Below are 19,782 nucleotides of genomic sequence, written 5' to 3'. Positions count from 1 at the left end.
GCCAGGCGATGGTGGTGCACACCTTTAATCTCAGCACTAGAGAAGAATATAAAACGGGAAGAGGCAGAAGCTTAGTCTCAGTCTGCAGCCTGAGGTTTGGTGGGGAGCATTGCTGTCTGCAGTCACATTGAGGACAGGATTGCCCCTTTATTTGTCTGAGCCTTGGTAGAGGTAAGAATTCTCTAGCGGCTTGGTTACTTTGCTTTTCCGCTCTTCAGCTAAAACCACAATATCTGTCTCTGGGTTTCTATTAGTCATGCTACAGACCTCCTCCATAAGGCCTACCCCCTATGGCCTTTTCCACAGGACCGGCTAAGGTGGAAAGCACTCTGGTTACCTCCTGACGTCCTAACAGATCAAGGTTAGGACAGACATTCTGAGAGGCTAGCTAGCAGGGGAAGGAGGGAGTTGGGGTGGGGCTATTCTCCCAGTTTTTTTGTTTTTTTTTGTGATGTAAACTTAAGTAACCTCGACTCCTGCAGAGTGGAGACCTCAAATAGTAGCCTAAACAAAGGATCAATTGCTTTGCCACAGTTTCTGTGATTTCATGACTTTTTTTTTAAGCTGTAAATCTGTATAATCTTTGTTATTATTTGTTTGTTTTGAGGCAGGGTTTCTCTGTGTAACAGTCCTGACTGTCCTGGGACTAGCTTTGTAGATCAGGCTGGCCTTGAATTCACATAGATCCCCTGCCTCTGCCTCCCAAGTGCTGGGGTTAAATGCGTGCACCACCACCTCCGGTCTGTATTTATTTTTTTTAATCCAGACGGGAAGTAAACGTGGTAAGCACTCATGATTTCTCTTTCTTTCTTTTTAATTGATATTTATTGAGCTCTACGTTTTTCTCTGCTTCCCTCCCTGCCTCTCTCCTCCCCCCTTCAACCTTCCCCCAGTGTCTCCATGTTCCCAGTTTACTCAGGAAATCTTGTCTTTTTCTACTTTCTACTTCCCATGTAGATTAGATCTATGTAAGTCTCTCTTAGTGTCCTCATCGTTGTCTAAATTCTCTGGGATTATGGTTTGTAGGCTGGTTTTCTTTGCTTTATGTTTAAAAAGCATCTACTATTTTCTTAAACCGGTGGCTCTCAGCCTTCATAATTCTGGGACCTTTTAGTACAGTTCTTCATATTAGGTGACCCCAACCTTAAAATTATTTTTGCTTCTACTTCATAGCTGTAATCTTGATGCTGTTATGAATTATAATGTAAATAATCTGTGTTTTCCAATGGTCTTAGGTGACCCAAAGGTTGATAATCTCTTATTTAAACAGTACTATCTAAATTAGGAGAACCTTCTCTTAATTTATAATATGTGAATTGGGGTTAAGTCCCTGAAATCTAGAGTAGGAAACAGAAAACGAAACAGAACAAGAGGAAGAACATTTATGAGAACTCAGCAGGTGATTAAGTTGGGTCCTTTTTGTTAACCTCTGTTGCGATGACTCAGATGCTCAAAACTAAAACAAAGGTGAACATTAAGGGAAAAAAACCAAGCCATCTTAGAGGCCTGGGGTTGCCTCCTTAGTCTTAAAAAAAAGAAAAAAAAAAGAGGGGTGGTCAGCAGAAGCCATAGCAGGACTTAGTGCCCTCAGTTTGCCATGTGGTTACGTTAACCAAAGTGGTGGCCAGTTCCATGATTGCTTTGACCTTTTTCCCCTTAATTTTATATGCATTGATGCCTGCATGTATGTCTGTATGAGTGTGCCAGATCCCCCCTGGGACTGAAGTCACCTGAGTTGCCAGTGGGTACTGGGAATTGAACTTGGGTCCTCTGGAAAAGCAACCAGTACTCTTAACCACTGAGCCATCTCTCCAGCTCATGTTCACATGGTCTCCAGTAACCAGTTTAACTGACTTCCTAGGATACATAGATATTAGAGGTAGAAGGTCTGAGGGGAATCTTTCCTAGTTAGAAGAAAATCAAACCACAAGCCCATCCTAGGATGGGGGAAAGGTGCCAGCAGCTCAGCGGACACATCTTTGTATCCTTTTAAGGTTTGACCTGATTTCTCACCTTGATGAGGTGGTCCTCAAATCCCGAGACAAGTCCCAAGAACTCCTAGTCTCTCATTTTTCTGTGAAAATGTACTGACAGGGTCTTGTTGGTTCTTACACACACACACACACACACACACACACACACACACACACCCGACCCTCTACCCCTTGGAGCCTGCCACCCTCTAGGACAGCCTTTTCCCCTGGTTCCATTTTGCTCTAGGAGCAAAGTCTAACCCTGGTGAGCAGCATGTAGCTTCAGGTGGAGGAGCAGTCTACAGAGAGATGTGATAGGAGTTTCAGGGGTGTGGAAGCAGGGGGCAGGTGTGTGTGCCTGTGTGCATATGTGTGTGTGTGTGTGTATGTGTGTGTGAGAGAGAAAATGACAGAGATAGGGTTTCTCTACATAGCCCTGGCTGTCCTGAAACTCACTATGTAGATATGTAGACCAGGCTGACCTCCACCTCTCAAGTGTTGGGATTAAAGGCATGTCACCACACCCGGGGCAGTGGACTTGAGGCTAGATGGAGGGGTGACAGTACAAGTCCAGGAGAGTCTCACAGGTGGCTGCAGCTAGGTCTCCCCCACATCCCCTTCGTAGGACAGGAGCCCAGGACAGCTGCACTGACATCTCCCTCTTTCTCTTTCCTGCAGGATGAAGATGAGACGCTACAAGCTCTTTCTCATGTTCTGTATGGCCGGCCTGTGCCTCATCTCCTTCCTACACTTCTTTAAGACCTTATCCTATGTCACCTTCCCCAGAGAACTGGCCTCCCTCAGCCCTAACCTGGTTTCCAGCTTCTTCTGGAACAATGCCCCTGTCACTCCCCAGGCCAGTCCGGAGCCGGGTGGCCCGGACCTGTTGCGAACCCCTCTCTACTCCCACTCCCCATTGCTCCAGCCACTGTCCCCCAGCAAGGCCACCGAGGAATTGCACCGGATGGACTTCGTGTTGTCGGAGGACACCACTGAGTATTTTGTGCGCACCAAAGCCGGTGGTGTGTGCTTCAAACCAGGTACCAAGATGCTGGAGAAACCTTCAGGGCGCACAGAGGAGAAGCCCGAGGTGGCGGAGGGCTCCTCAGCTAGGGGCCCTGGTCGGAGGCCCATGCGGCACGTGTTGAGTACACGAGAGCGCCTGGGTAGCCGGGGCACTAGGCGCAAGTGGGTTGAGTGTGTGTGCCTGCCAGGCTGGCACGGACCCAGCTGCGGGGTGCCCACCGTGGTGCAGTATTCCAACCTGCCCACCAAGGAGCGCCTGGTACCCAGGGAGGTGCCAAGGCGGGTTATCAACGCCATCAACATCAACCATGAGTTTGACCTGCTGGACGTGCGTTTCCATGAGTTGGGCGATGTGGTGGATGCCTTCGTGGTGTGCGAATCCAACTTCACCGCCTACGGGGAGCCGCGGCCGCTCAAGTTCCGAGAGATGCTGACCAATGGCACCTTCGAGTACATCCGCCACAAAGTGCTCTACGTCTTCCTGGACCACTTCCCACCTGGTGGCCGGCAGGATGGCTGGATTGCAGATGACTACCTGCGCACCTTCCTCACCCAGGATGGCGTCTCCCGCCTACGCAACTTACGGCCTGATGACGTCTTCATTATCGATGACGCAGACGAGATTCCCGCACGTGATGGTGTGCTGTTCCTCAAGCTCTATGACGGCTGGACCGAGCCCTTTGCCTTCCACATGCGTAAGTCCCTGTACGGCTTCTTCTGGAAGCAACCGGGCACGCTGGAAGTGGTGTCAGGTTGCACCGTGGACATGTTGCAGGCCGTGTATGGACTGGATGGCATCCGTCTGCGCCGCCGCCAATACTACACCATGCCCAACTTCCGACAGTATGAGAACCGCACAGGTCACATCCTAGTGCAGTGGTCTCTTGGCAGCCCCCTGCACTTTGCGGGCTGGCATTGCTCCTGGTGCTTCACACCCGAGGGCATCTACTTCAAGCTTGTGTCTGCTCAGAATGGCGACTTTCCACGCTGGGGTGACTATGAGGACAAGAGGGACCTCAACTACATCCGCAGCTTGATTCGCACTGGGGGCTGGTTCGACGGCACGCAGCAGGAGTACCCTCCTGCGGACCCCAGTGAACACATGTATGCTCCCAAATACCTGCTCAAGAACTATGACCAATTCCGCTACCTGTTGGACAACCCCTACCGGGAGCCAAAGAGCACTGTGGAGGATGGGCACCGGAACCTGGGCTCCGAGGGAAGGTTACCTGCTGCCAGGGGCAAGTTAGATGCAGTAGAGGGTTAGGGCTAGGCAGGCTGGGGTGACAGCTACCCCAGTGTTATCTCTGGCCTCTTGGGGGCTCTTGAGAGAGCTAGGAGTCCTTCTAGGTGGTTCTCTCTGCTCAAGCCCTCTGGAATTAAGGGTCAGGCCTTTTAGCCCAAAACAGAAAAGAAAAATTAATCATTTCCAGTAGAGAAGAGCAAGCCCAGACATCTATGCAGCATTTTGTCCCCAAGAGTGCTGTGGGCAAGAAGTGTCCCTGGAGAGCATAAGGTGGTTTTCTGGGGCTGGGAGGGCTGTGGAATTTCAGTCTAATTGAGAGAATTCCACCTTTGACATTCTGGATTATTGACCTGCAGAGGAAAAGGGGGTGGGAGATATGATGTCAGGAGTTCCCAGGAAACTGTAAATAAATGCATTTGGGTCCAGGAACAAGAAAAGATACTTAGTAGGGAGGCACTAGAAAGTATATCTGCTCTTGATCGTGACCAAGAAGCTAGGGAAGCAATGGAAAATGGCACCCACGAGACAGAGCACTTTGCATCTTGCTCAGAAGTGCTGGACCCAAGGAATGAGGCTCCTGCTGGCTGGGAGGGTGGAGCCAATGGCTGTCAGTGTCCCTCCCTCTGTAAGCAGGCATACTGGGGGCCTGAGGAAGCTTCCTTTTGGTTCCAAATCTAGCTCTGATGGCCTTTTCACTTTTCCTATTACGGTCTCCTGGGATGCCAGCTCAGCTGCTTGCAAAGGGCCTTAGGAGTCCAGTGCTCAGGGTGGGACCGGAGCTGGAGACCACCATATGGATAGCCAGTATAGAGGTGGGAAGGGAAAGGAGACTGACGTAAGGCCTCTATGGCTCTCCCTCTCCCCTCCCCCATCACTTCCTACTGGCATCCAGTCCCATTATACTGCCATCCCAGGCTATTCCTGTGCCCCCTCCCCTCCACTGCCCCACTAAGAGCTCGTTAGGGGTCAGGAAGGGGCCACAAGGTTTTCTGGGGCCCAAGAAAGGACTTTAAGGTCAGTGGTATGTCAACCTATTCCTCTTAATTTGTCTTATGGGGGGGGGCACAGGGTATATTTGTTGAAGATTCTAAAATGATGTAGAAGCCCCTTGGCAAACAGCAGTCAAGTAAGACCACCTTGTTTCTAATGAAGTAGTCTAGGGGGAGATGATCCAGAGCCTGTAAGACAGCAAACTTAGCTTCATAAACAACTTCCAGGTCTGGATAGAGTGGCTGCATCCACTCACATGATAAGGCAAGGAAGGGTGAACTTTTTCCTATGAAGGGCAGGAGTCAAATATGTCTGTTGCTTCTGATAGCATCTTACTGGTCAGGACTTAGCTGCATGGCTACAGGTAGTTGCAAGGAAAACTGGGAAATGCAGTTTTGAGCGGGACTGCTATGTACCTGCCTCTGTTTGAGAGTTCTGTATTACCAGCAGCACCTTTGTGGGAAGGGTGCAAGTGATTGCTCATCATGGGACCCTGCTCTCTCCCTGCCTGCCCCACAGTTGAGGTCCTGTAGGGACTTGCAAGTGTATGGGAAGAGTGGGTGCCTCTCCCTGAGGCTCCTAATAGTCCCCTTGATGCCAGTATGCAGGACTGTCTGTGGAATGGTCAGTGTTTGTGCGTGTGTGTATATTTATGGGCATGGGTGCATGCTTGTGTGTATTGTACATGTCTGTATCCATGTGTCCCCTGTACTAAGATGATGTTCACACGTGGGTGTAGGAGCATAGGCTTGGCTGTCCTCTTCCCTAGGACCTGGAGCCCATAGTTTTGTCTCCTGTGGCTCCTCAAGATGCCTGAGGCAGGAAGCAAGGCTAACGGGATAACGGGAGTACAGGGTCTGTCTGTCTGTCTGTCTGTTTTTATTTTCAGACTGAGGAATGGAATCTTGCTAGCTGAGGGCTATGCAGCTGAGAACCCAGCACTCCCCCAGCCTCTCTTGGCCGACCACATCCTCCCACTGATACCCCAGAACCTCCTAGATGATCTCACTGGAGGCGTCCTGAGGTTTCCTTTGATGCAGCTCTGTCTGGAGCAGGTTTACTACTAGGCAGTGGGCATGGTGTGGGGAGCTCTGGTGAGCAGGCACGAAGCAGGCCGAGGGGCTCTATGGTCCCACTCCTCCTCCTGAGGGATACTTCCATGAAACTTTCCCTTCAAAGAACTTCCGTCTCTGGTTCCTCTTGGGACTGAGAGGTAGTCCCAGAAGTCAGGGCATCCCAGAGACTTATGGGTTCATCTGTGCCAAGGCACTCTTCTGAGATGCCTGTGGGTGTTCCTGTGTGATGCCTCCCCCTCAAATGAAATCCTCATCCCATACTCCTGGTAACCTTAGCTGCTTCATAGATACCCCATTTCAGGCATTTCAGGGTTCCTGCCCACAGGTGACCAGTGCAGAGGCACTGGGAAAGCACAGTTCCTACTGGGCTGGCCGTGTCTCTCAGACCAGTAGGGGAAAATAATGTAGCGGTTTCAGCCAGGCAGGAAGAGGTCTCGTCATGAGCTGAGAGACCACCTGTGAGAGATGAGGGCCAAAAAGTTTCACATCTAACCACAGCATACACTGGGAATTTGAGGGCCAGGGGACCCAGGACCATACCCTCAATATGGAGGGAAACTGAATTGAATGTGAATGTGGGTGCATTCTCCAGGAACCCCTGGCCTGTGACCTCCAGACCCAAGGAGGCCTGTTCATTACAGGCATCCAGCTGACCTTGTTCACCCAAGAGTCTCAGCGGTTATAGGGGGCAGGCATGATGATGCTTTGGGGGCAAAGGTGAGATTCAGGGTGGAAAGACAGGACTCATCCGAGCAGAAGGTAGGGCCCTGGGAAATGTGTAATTTAAGGACACCAATAATAATAATAATAGCATTATTTTTTTTGTAAAGGAAAATCAATATGTACATTCTGAAATCATTTTCTCTGTAAATGGTTGGATTTCATTTCACCCTTAAAGGGATGCTCAAAGAAGAAGATAATATTAATAATAAAAACAGCTGCGAAGTCTGGAGGCTATGTGTGTATGTGGCCGGTTTGTGGGTGCTCCTGGGCAGAGGTGGGTGTGAGCAGACAGCTCTGGTCTTGCTGCCAAGTCAGGACCCTGCATGGCATGAGGCCCTCACAAGGACTGGATGTGTAGGGAGAAGGAAAATGTATCCAGTCCCTTCACTTAGGGGTGTGGTCACCCCCAACTTGGGCGTGTGTTTCCTACCTGTGGGTGGAATTAGAGCTCTGTTCAGTGGGAGGAAGAAGGAAGCCTGTGTTCTAAAACTGGTGGCTCTTCTTCTGGGGTCAGGAGGACCCTCTAGGGATCCAGGTAAGAGCACTGGTGGTAACACACACAGTTCTGCTTGGAGTATTAGATAGCATTTGGGTTCCCCTCACACCTGTGTCTGTCAAAGGTTCTCTCAATGCCTCAGCCATGATCACACATGGCTGCCTACGTTCTGGACCTTGGGGATGACAAGTGACCTCTTGTTTGGGAATGGCCACCTCTGTCCTTGGGTGCTACAATAGTCCCTGAAGCCTTGGAGTACAGAGCCTCTTGTCCCTAGCAGGGCCCTAAGGACAGTCTCAGAGACGGCAGATCAGACTCTTAAGTGTTGCCTGGGTCTTCTATGGGACAGCTGTGTAACCTCCACATCAGACTGAAGGTCCAGAAGCCAGAGGGTGACATCAGTGTTAGTGGCCTGACCTGGGACGCGAACTGCCCAGGTCTCGGCCCATACTCACAAAGTCCAAAAGGAGCTTGGGATAGGGTGGAAAGTGAATTCTGTAGACCCTAAGATGTGAAGATGAAGTTGCACCAGCCTGGCCAGAAGAGGGCGACAGCGACCCACTTGCCATTAAAGTTTTAACAATTCTAGTTGGGGTGTATCCTCATTACCATCAATATTTACAAATAATACATGTATTTTCAGGTATTGCTTATTAAATAATTAAACATTTTCAGTCAAATTCTAGAGTGGAAAAACCGCTCCACGGTACCCATTTGACAAATGTGGTAAACGAAACTGACACCTCACACCTGCCTCACACATCAGGGCCGCACGGGCAAGTTCAAGATCACCTGTGGTCAGAGGCCGATGTCACCGCGAGGCTGCACTTCCTGCGCATCGGCAGGCTGAGGAGGAAGTCAGGCAAGAGACAAAGGAGAAGATGGGTACTGTGACCTAGCAAAAGCTGCCAAGCCAAGTCAGGCATGGGTCCAGGCCAGGGGACACAGGAGACAGGAGAGTGCCAACCCTGACTGGCGAGGTGAGGGCTGGGGTGCAGGTGTCGCATCCCAGCAACTACACTGTGCTGTGTCCTCCTTGATGGCTGTCTGGGTAGGTGTGGGTACCGGCAGGCTCTGGGACCCCAGGTCCGGGTGCTCTTTGTCTCTAGCCTCTAAACACGAGGCAGACAATGCTTTAGTGCAGAAAGGGGTTTGGTGATCCCTGTAAACCTTCATCCAGAGAGGAGAGCTGAGAGCCACCTTGACAACAGCTGTCAGATTCACCAGTGAAATGCCACTTGCCAAGGGACTGAGAGGTGACTCAGTGGTAGAGTGAGTATTGTTCTCCCAGGGGACCCGGGTTTGGTTCCCAGCACCCATATCCAGTGGTGGTGACCAGCTTTGTGGGATCCAAGGCTACTGACTTCCTAAGGTATTCATGCGTGTCCACAAACCCCTACACAGACACACATCCATAATTAAGCTTAAAAATAAATTCTGGGACTGGAGAGATGGCTCAGCAATTAAGAATTCTTGCTGGTCTTTGATAATAGACTAGAGTTTGGTTCCTAGTAATTCAGGCAACTTACACACACTTGTGACTCCAGCTCCAGGTGACCTAATATCCTCTTCTGGCCTGTGGATATGCATAAACACACCCCACATGTACATAAATAAAAATAAGGATTGTTTTTGAGACAGGATCCTACTTTGTAGTCCTGGCTGTCCTGGAACTTCCCTTGTAAAACAGGTTGGCCTTGAACTCACAGAGATCCACCTGCCTCTCCCTCCCAAGTACTGGAATTAAAGACATGCACTGCCATACTTGTATAAAAAAATTAAATCTTAAACAACAGCAACAACAAAACACTTCCAGCCAGGTATGACCTCAGGGCCTCAGAAACCTGAGATTCTGAAAGCCTGTAACCTCTAGAGCTCTTGGGGAGCCCCTTCACTGTACCTACAAACGTTTAATCAAAGCACAAGTCGGTAAAAGGGCCTGTCTAGGTCTGGCCTGCTCACCAGCATCTTTAGCCTCAGTTACTCTGATAAATTCCAAGAGACTCATTTATAGCAAAAAGTTAATTCCTTTTTATTATAAAATGCCACACACCTTTAATCTCAGTACTTGAGAGGCCAAAGCAGGTAGGTGTCTATGAGCATGACGCTAGCCTGGTGTACAAAGTAAACCATGTCAATCCTCCCCATCAGTGAAACAAAACAACTCACCCCACCAAAAGCCAAAAACAAAACAAGACACACGACTGCATGGGCAAGCCCAAACCCCAGCTGCACCCTGGCCCAGCCTCCTGAGCTCACTTATTTAAGCCACTGAGCTATGAGGTTCTCTGATTAAGTTCAATTAGACTTGGAAGCGACTGATAACATTTTGTTTTTAGTAAACGACAGAAAAGTAAACCCGAACTACAAAGGCAGAGAAGGAATTTGCTGACTTCTTGACAGTCAAGATCCAGGTGATGCCTGCCTTCCATGCTGCCTGAGGTACAAGTCGTTACCACAGCGCCGTTTGACTCTATAACTCGCTGAACTTTCCAGCTTCTGGGTCCCCATTAGTCAGGCTTTTGAGTTAGTGACGAGCAGCTCCAACCTTCACAGGCTCCTTTCTTCAGACTCAGCGCAGAAGAAACTTCCCTTTCCTTTAGAGTCCTGAAACTTGTCCCGGGCAGTGATGGCACACACCTTTAATCCCAGCACTTGGGAGACAGAGACAGGTGGATCTCTGTGAGTTGAGCGCATTCCAGGACAGGCTCTAAAGCTACACAGAGAAACCTTGTCTCAAAAAAAAAAAAAAAAAAAAAAAAAAAAAAAAAAGTCATGAGCCTGGGGACTGAGTTCAAATGCCCAGCACCCACCTTTTTTTTTTTTTCAAAAAAAAAAAAAAAAGAGCACAGTAGCACATACCTATAATCCTAGTACTGGGGAGGCAGAGACAGGATGGTCCCTGGAGCTCACTGGCCAGGAAGTCTAGATCATGGGTGAGATTCAGGTTCTGTGAGAGACCCTGTCTCAAAACTTAAGGTGGAGAGTGACTGAGGAATCCATTGGATGGATGTCAACCTCGGCCTGTTTGTTTACACACTTGAATGAATTTACTTGTGAGCACACACACTGGCGTGCATATGCACACAGTCTTGGGCTTGAACTGGGCATGGTGGTGCATTCTGATGATCCCAGCATTTGGGAGGCAGAGGTAGGAAAACTATCATAAGTTCGAGGCCATCCTGATCTATGTGCTGAGTTCGAGGCTAGCCAAGACTATATTAGATTCTCAAAATAAACAAAGTCAGGGGCCTAGAGAGATGACTCGGGTTAAGAGCACTGGCTGCTCTTCAGAGGGTCTGGGTTTGATGCCTAGCACCCATAAATTACCACGACTGTCTATAGCTCCAGTTTCAGGGGACTTAGTATTCTTTTTTTGGCTTCTGTGGGCACCAATACAAGTGTGCAGTGTCCTTACTTATATGCAGGCAAAAAACTCATAAGATTATTTTATTTATTTATTTGGTTTTTAGAGGTAGGGTTTCTCTGTGGAGCCTGTCCTGGAACTCGCTCTTTTAGACCAGGCTGGCCTCGAACCCACAGAGATCCACTTGCCTCTGCCTCCTGAGTGCTGGAATTAAAGGCATGTACCACCACTGCCCGACAAAATTATTTTTAAAAATCTTAAAATTTTTTAATTAAAGAATATAAATCTGGGAGGTGGTGTTGAGTGCCTTTAATCCCAGCACTTGGGAGGCAGAGGCAGGTGGGTCTCTGAATTTGAGGCTAGCCTGGTCTACAGAGTGAGTTCCAGGACAGCCAGGGTTACACAGAGAAACCTTATCTTTAAAAACCAAAAACCAGAACCTAAACCAACCAAAAAACAAAAAAGAATAAACAAGCTATTGAGCCTAGATCTCATTGGCTCCTATTAGGTATGATGAACATCCTTGAGCAGATCTGGGGTGTTTGAACGGACTCTCAGATCAGTTTAGATTCTTAGGTCAGTCAGCATTCAGTCTATACCAGCCAAGAAAGAGAAAGGATAGTTTCCTGAAAGTAATGAGGACAATATGTCACCCTTGGCACCCCAGCTGTCCTTGTCCAAGCCTTCCTCAAACCCGTCTGAAGATCCTCGTCTGTCAAATGGGGTTTTTGTACTGCAGCCCTCCAGCGGCAGTGGGCGGGTGTGTGGAGTTTGCCGCAGAGCCTGAGCTTGGTGGGAGTTTGTAAACACCTTGACCCTGACCCTGTCTCCCTCCTCCTCCTCCTCTGATGTGGGATACACACGCATGGGTCATGCATCTCTTCCGGCGGCTTCTTGCCTCCACCTCCATGACTCATCTGACTCATGGTTCTCTGCCTCTTCCTTCTTCCTCACTGTCCTTCTGGCCTCATTTTCTCCCCAGGCATCTTGTCAGCTCTGCCTGGGGATCTCAATACCCACCAAGGTGGAGCCGGTCGCCCCTCTCCAGGGTGTCCTCTCGGCTGAGCACCAGCTCACTGTCCAGCTACCTGTTAGAAGGGCCCAAGGCGTCAAGGTCTCCTCAGATGCCACAGGGCCAGTGTGGAATTTAGCCTCCCTCTGAGAGTTCTTTCCTGTTCTCCCCATCCTGCTCCTGACTTCTCATCTATCCAGTGACATCAGTTGGAAATCTGGGCCGTGTCTTGGGGTGCCCCTCCCCAGCAATAGGGTACTGCAATGACTCTTATGTACCTGGGACAGATATGAGGTTAGCTTGAACTTCCTGTGACCCTGTCTGAAAAAACAAAAATAAAACCAAACCAAAACAAAGCAAGAGAACAGAAACCCACAAGCAAAGAAAAGAGAAACATCCAGGCATGTTAGTACACATCTTTAATCCCAGGGCTTCGGTGGCAGAGGGAGAGGCAGGCAAATCTCTGTGAGTTCAAGGCCAGTCTGGTCTACACATCCAGTTCCAAAACAACCAGGGCTACATAGTGAGACAAAAACCACACACACGCACACACACACACACACACACACACACACACACACACACACGCAGCACCACCATGCCTGATTAAAAAATATTTTTTTCTTTTTTAAATTTTTTAAAATTTTTTCTCTCTTTTTTTAAATGTTGATAAGTTTTGTGCATGTTTTTCTTTTTTTAAATGTATTTTTATTTTATTGGTGTTTTGCCTGTATGTATGTCTGTGTGGACCCTGGAGTTATAGCCAGTTGTGAGCTGCCATGTGGATGCTGGGAATTGAGCCCGTGTGCCCTGGAAGAGCAGTCAGTGCTCTTAACCACTGAGTCATTTCTCCAGCCCCTATTTTTTTCTTTATCTACTTTTTCCCCCTTTTTCTTTCTTTCTTTTCTTTTCTTTTCTTTCTTTTTTTGACAGGATTTCTTTGTGTAGCCTGGCTACACAGTCCTGGAACTCTCTCTATAGACCCAGTTGTCCTAGAACTCAGAGATCCACCTGCCTCTTTCTCCCAAGTGCTGGGATTAAAGGTGTTTACCACTAGCACCCAGTGACTCAAACATCTTTAAATATAATTTACAGACATTGTGGCGAGCTCCCTCACTGGGCTGGGGAAAGAGTAGGAGTGGGACAAGGGCGCAAAGCTCACTAGTGGGTAAAGGCCTTGCTGTGCAAGCATCAGGACCAGAGTTCAAATCCCCAGCACCCATGTAATGCCAGGTAGGTGTGGCGGGCTGCCTGCAATCCTCAGGGGGTGGAGACGTGTTTCCCAGAGCAAGCTAGCTAGACTAGGTAGCAAATCAGTAAGCTCTGGGTTCCAGTGAGAGACCCCGCCTCAAGATACACAGTTGGAAATACCCTAAACAACCTCAACCTCTAACCTCCACAAGCATGACCACCACACACACACACACACACACACATACTCCATGTGACACTCCCTAACACTGGCACCCCCTGGGACTTTTCCATTCTTTTGCTATAATCTTTTATATTGAATTTTCTCCTGGGTTATATTGAATTTCCTCCCAGAGCATTTCAAGTCACCTAATGAGAACTTTCCGTGGTAAATTCCTGCATGCTGTCCTTAGGGCCCAGAACTTTCTGTCTCTGGTTTACTGTAATTCTGCCTCCTGAAGGCGCCACACAGTGGCAGGTCCCTCAGCTCTTTTCAAGGTTACTTGTCTCTGCCACGCCCTCTGGAGCATGGGGTAGGCCATGCTCTGGCCTTCTGGATGCCTCCAGTGCCATCTCCATTGGCCTTTTCTTGTGTTTGTCCCCCACCCTTGAGGACAAACAGATCCTGGTACAATTCAATAGCTGTGTGTGGAGTGACTCGCCAAACAAATGAGGAGGGGCTGGGATGTGGAAACAGGTCTGTCTCCAATGCAGTCCAGGGATGAAATCCCTACTACTGTTCCAGAATATTCCAACCCACCGGCCTTGAGGCTGAGGTTCTGCCACACAAGGAAAGCAGGTCGCATCTTTCCCACAGCATCAGCGGTCCCCAGTCCTTGCTTGTCTAGACTTGGCGCTCATGTCAAACCTCACCCAGGAGCAAAGCCTTTTATTACAATAGTAACTTCTGGCTTGCCTAGTAACCTGCCTTTCTGAAGACCATTCATGTCTCACAAATGCTCCCAGTACCCAAGCCTTCTGGAAGGTCACAAGAGACACAGTCGACCGTCCTCCACACAACTGTTCATCAACCAAATATTCAGTAACTGTCATCATCACCCTTGAATTAACCATCCCATCCCTTCTCCTCTCTCAGTACCGAGGATTGAACCCAGACCTCATCCATAGTAGGCAAGTGATCTACCGTTCAGCTACATCCTTGGCCTTTATTGCCCCCCCCCACCCTGAGAAAGGGTTTCTCTGTGTCTCCCTGGCTGTCCTGGAACTCATTCTGTAGACTAAGCTGGCCTTGAAGTCAGAGATCCACCAGCCTCTGCCTACCAAGTGCTAGAATTAAAGGCATGCACCACCACTGCCCAGCCATTTGTTTTTAATTTAGTTAAATTAGTTGGTTATTTTATTTTATTTGAGATAGGGACTCAGCATGTAACTCTGACTGACCTGTAATTCACAGAGATGAGTCTGCCTTTGCTACCCCTATGCTGGAATTAAAGGCATGGGCCACTACGCCTTGCTTACTTCTTGATTTGGGGACAGGGCCTCATGATGTAGCCCAGACTGACCTAGAACTCACAGAGATCCACCTGTCTCTGTCTCTGGGTTTGGGGATTATAGATGTGCCACCATGCCTGGCACACTTCTTTTGAGACAGGGTCTCATTATATAGTTCAGGCTGACCCTTAAGTTATGACTCCTGTCTCAGATTTCTGAGTGGCTGGGATTGCAGGTCCAGGTCCCCTGTATCTCTTGACCAGTCTATCAAGTGTCTTCTATGTCTGGTTTTGTGTCAAATGTCACACAAGCTAGAGTCATTAGAGATGAAGAAGACTTAATTGAGAAAATATCTTCATAAATCAGGCTGTAGGCAATCCTGTGGGGAATTTTCATAATTATCTGTTGATGCAGAAGGACCCAGCCTATTGTGGGTGGTGCCGTTCTTGGGCTCGTGGTCTTGAGTTCTATAAGAAAGCAAATCGAAGATGCCATAAGGAGTAAGCCAGTAAGCACTAGCCCTCCATGGCCTCTGCATCAGCTCCTGACTCCAAGTTCCTGTCCTGTCTTCAAGGATGGACTATGAGATATGGAAATGTAAGCCAAACAAACTCACTGCTCCCTAAGTTTCTGTCAGTCACAGTGTTCATTCCAGTAATACTGATTCTCACTAAGGCACCATTCTATTAATAGATCTCTATATTCAACATCAGCTGAGTTCAACATCGGAGGCAGGTTAGGGCAAAAGGAAGGGCTCCCAGACCTGAGTTCAGTGGAGGCCAGTTCCGACTCTGTGACATTCTTTTGTTCGTTTGATTGTTTGGTTTCTCAAGACAGGGTTTCTCTGTGTAGCCCTAGCTGTCCTGGAACTTGCTCTGTAGACCAGGCTGGCCTCCCGAGCGCTGGGATTAAAGGCATCCGCCACCACTGCCTGGCAAACTCTATGTCATTCTTAAGGGTTGTGGGGTCCTTGTGCATGGGCACCTTCTTTAGAAAGTTCTCATCTCAGTACAGTTGGGCACACCACTGTCACCTCAAGGCAGTGTGTCCTCTTGGCCTGACACCCATGGGTTGCATTTAACCTCTTTCACTCTTGTCGTTTTTCAACTCATTCCTGTGTTCAGTTCTGGCTCCTGACTGTAAGACCAGCCTGGAAAGCTGGTCACGCACTTGGAATCTCAGCCTTGGAGAGTCTGAAGCAGGAGAATCACCTTGAGTACAATGCCAGCCTGGGCTATTTAGTGAGATTCTGTCTCAGAAGAAAAGAAGGGAGGGAGGAAGGGAGCGGAAGGAGAGGAAAATGGGACACTTGCAGCAGGAAGTCTTGGTTTGACCTCCCAGCAGTTTGCAGACCAGGTTTGCGGGTGCATGCATGAAAGCCCAGCACTCAGGAGATGGAAGCTGAAGGAACAGGAAACAAGACCCTCCGCAAGCTTGAGGGTAGCCTGGGTTTGGATTCTTGACCTTGGCACTGTTGTTCTGTGTGAGGCTCACTCTTTGTCGTGGAGCTGTTACTAGCAGTGTCCTAGCCTCTGACTGCTATATGCCAGACTGTACCCCTCACCCCCAAGCATGACAACCAACTCTGTCTCTAGACATTGCAAGATATCCCCTTTGGTCTAGAGCTGAGTGGAGTGTTAAGCCATAGAGCAGCGACTCTTGTAGGGCACAGGACAGCTTGGTACACGCCTGCCACGACATGGAGACCAACCAGAGAGTAGGCCTGAGTCTCAGTTTACCCTAAGGTAATACCTGACTTCAGAAAAGACCACAAACTGGGACTATCCAGGCGCCACCCAGGAATGGACCACCCCAAAAGACAATACCCAACAGTCCAAAGCCCAGCACACAGCACACACCCATCCCCTTTTCACCAGGACAGCCCTACCTAGACAAATGTCAGCCAATTAGGGGTCCTGAACCTTAGAAATCCCTCAACCCAACCTCTGCTATTATGAAAACCCCACCCCAACTGAGCTCGGGCTCTCTGATCTTACCATTGGACACACAGAGAGTCTGAGTTCTAACTTGAGGAAGAATAAAGGCTCTTTGCTTTTACATATGGGACTCAGTCTCCTTGTTGGTTTTTGGGGGACTCCATGATCTGAGCATAACCTGTGGGTTATGACCTTTGGGAGGGGGAGTCGGCTAAAACAATCAGAAAACACAGTTATTTACATTATGATTCATAACAGTAGCAAAATTAAAGTTGTGAAGTAGCAACAAAAATAATTTCATGGTTGGAGTCACCACAACATGAGGAACTGTATTAAAGGGTCCACAGCATTAGGAAGGCTGAGAACCGCTGCACAAGAGGGAACCAACAATTATAGGTAGGGGGAAACTGAGGCAGGAGGGGCCAGTTCAAGGCCAGCCCTGGTTAGAGAGGGCCGCTGTCTCAAAACAAAACAAACAGCAGGGTGTGGTGGTGTCTACCATTAATCCCAGTACCCAGAAGGCAGAGACAGAGACATCTCTGTTGAGTTCCAGCCCAGTTAGGGCTACATAGAGAGACCCTATCTCAAGAAACCAAAAACCAAAACCAGACCAGAAGGGGGAAGCGTTCCGCCAGGTGCTTCTCACAGATGAACTTGCTTAGCTCTGAGGGAGCCTGGGCGCTGAGTGGGGTGGGGCCGGTTCCTTCCTTTTTCCAGCACAGACAGGACACACTAACCGGGCTGCGGTCCCTTCCCGCTGTGCTACACTGCCTCCTGGTGGCGAGTGAGGCTTCAGGCAGCATGTCTGCTTCTGCCAGCTCTTTCTCCTTTCTTTCTTCCTTGTGCCAGACAGGACTTGAAGCAGTTCATACAAATACACAGCCAGAGCACCAGTGACATAGTTCAGTACGTAAACACACTTGTTGACAAGCTGGCCAGCCTGAGTACCATCCCTGGTACCCAAATGCTGGATGGAGACTCTTGCAAGTTGTTCTTTAACCACATGCACAGACATGCAATAAATAAACAAATAAACATAAGGACAAACAGGGCTGGAGAAGAAGCGCTGTGCTTGGGCTGTTAAGTGGAAATGGCACTGACTGAAGCCCATACAATAAAATAGCAATAAAGTAAAACTATGTATACCAGTATCTCAGTTGTAACCACCTTATGACTTTAAGAAAGCACTTACATGAATATTTAACCGTATTTAAAAGAAAGGTTTACTTCTTTTTATTTTATATGTATGGGTGTTTTGCCTGCATGTCTGTGTACCGTTTTGATGCAGCACCTGTAGCAGCCAAAAGAGAGCAGGAGGTGCAGATGGCCGAGAGTCTCCATGTGGGTGGGTGCTGGGAATGGAATCCCAATTCTCCACAAGAACAACCTAGAAGAGTAGCCAGTGCTCTTGACCACCAAGCCGGTTCTCCAGCCCCTTTAAGTGTTTTTTGTTTTGTTTTTTCAAGACAGGGTTTCTCTGTGTAACAACACTGGCTGTCCTGGAGTTTGCTTCGTAAACCAGAGTGACCTCAACTCACAGAGATCTGTCTCTGCCTCCCAAGTGCTGGGATTAAAAGCATGTGCCACCACTGCCCGATTTTTTTTAAGTATTATTTAGAAATTAAGTTTGATATGAAATTTAATTTATAAATAACAGTGGGAGCTGGGCAGTGGTGGAACATGTTTTTAACCCCAGCACTCGGGAGGCAGAGGCAGGTGATCTGTAAGTTCGAGGCCAGCCTGGTCTACAGCGTTCTAGGACAGCCAGGGCTACACAGGGAAATCCTATCCTGAAAACTAAAACAAAACAAAGAAACCCAAACAAACCCCCCAAACAAATAATAATAATATAACAACAATGAGAAGATATAACTATGCACTTATAATTATAACTGTGCAGGCTACTTTTTTTTTGTCAATTCGACACAAACTAGAATAATTTGGGAACAGGGACCTTCAATTGAGAAAATGTTATAGGCAATCAATTTTCTTGATTGATGAGTGATGTGGTAGGTGCTACCCCTGGGCTGGTGGTCCTGAGTGCCGTAAGAAAGCAGGGTGAGAAAGTCATGGGGAGTAAACCGGTCCTTGGCACCCTTCCGTGGCCTCTGCTTCAGTTCCTGCCTCCTGATTCCTGCCTTGAGTTCCTGTTCTGACTTCTCTCACAGATGCAGTGTGACTTGAGAGCTGTAAACTGGAAAATCCCTTTCCTTCCAAGTTGTCTACGGCCATGGTGTTTATCACAGTAACAGAAACCCCAAGACAATCATAATGAAAAATTGTGGTGTTTTTATTGCATATTAAAAAGAGAGAGAGGAAGGGGAAGATGAGGGGAGAAGGGGAAGAGAGGAGAACTAGAAGGGACGGGATGGTCGAGATAGGGGAAGGACAGAGACAGAGAACAAGGAAAGAGATATCTTGAATGAGGGAGTCATTATGGGGCTAGCAAGAAACCTGGCACTAGAGAAATTTCCAGGAATCCACAAAGATGATCTCAGCTAAGATCCTAAGCAATAGTGGAGAGGGTGCCTGAACTGACCTTGTCCTGTAGTCAGATTGATGACTATCTTAAGTATCACCATAGAACCTACATCCAGCAACTGATGGAAGCAGATGCAGAGAACCACAGTGGAGCACTGGGCTCAGCTCCCAAAGTCCAGTCGAAGAGTGTGAAGTGTGAGAATATGAGTAAAAAGGTCAAGACCATGATGGGGACACCCACTGAAACAGCTTTTCTAAACTAATGGAAGCCTTCCAACTCCAGCCTGACAGTGAAGGAACCAGCATAGGCCCAAGCTAGGCCCTCTGAATGTGGGTGGCAGTTGTATGGCTGGGGCAGACTGTGGGGCCACTGGCAGTGAGACCAGGATTTATCCCTACTGCTTGTTCTGGTTTTTTGGAACCCATTCTCTCTGGAGGGATACCTTTCTCAGCCTGGATTTGGGGTGAGGACCTTGGTCCTGCCTCAAAGCAATGTGCTAGCCTTTGAGCTAGCCTTACTAGCTCTGAGGAGTCAATGATGGGATGGTGGGGGAGAGGGAGGTGGAGTGAGCAGGAGGAGGGAAGGGAGTGGGAAAAGGATTTGGCATGTAAAATAGAGAAAGTAGTTTTTTTTTTAAATGAATCTTTAAAAAAAACATTGAGGGGGAAGAGAGAAAGAGAGAGAGGGAGGGCGAGAGAGAGAAGCCTGGTGTGGTACACACCTTTAAAATTCCAACTCTCAGGAGGCAAAGGCTGGAAGATCTGTGAGTTTGATGCCAGACTGGTCTACAGAGGGGTTCCAGGTCAGCCAG

At 48.5% G+C, this 19,782-nt stretch overlaps 1 protein-coding gene across 9 annotated transcripts in view; it reads left to right on the top strand.

Moving 5' to 3' along the window:
• The window catches only part of Mgat3 (beta-1,4-mannosyl-glycoprotein 4-beta-N-acetylglucosaminyltransferase), a 47,558-nt gene extending 40,295 nt beyond the window's left edge, over window positions 1-7,263 (top strand). For 8 of the 9 annotated variants that reach the window (XM_085678411.2, XM_085678409.2, XM_085678410.2 and 5 more), the window contains exon 2: window positions 2,652-7,263. In XM_085678411.2, coding sequence (XP_085534537.1) covers window positions 2,653-4,266 — 1,614 coding nt within the window. In that variant the 5' untranslated portion in view covers window position 2,652 and the 3' untranslated portion in view covers window positions 4,267-7,263. Of the gene's footprint in view, window positions 1-96; window positions 172-2,651 lie in introns of those variants that run through there. The other variant, XM_085678412.2, reaches the window with a different exon arrangement.
• Window positions 7,264-19,782: the final 12,519 nt, after the last annotated feature.

Source organism: Myodes glareolus, chromosome 19 (assembly GCF_982192425.1).
Source record: "Myodes glareolus chromosome 19, mMyoGla1.1, whole genome shotgun sequence".
Taxonomy (NCBI): Eukaryota; Metazoa; Chordata; class Mammalia; order Rodentia; family Cricetidae; genus Myodes; species Myodes glareolus.
Note: the sequence above shows the minus strand (reverse complement) of the source record. Positions and strands in the feature narration are given on the sequence as shown.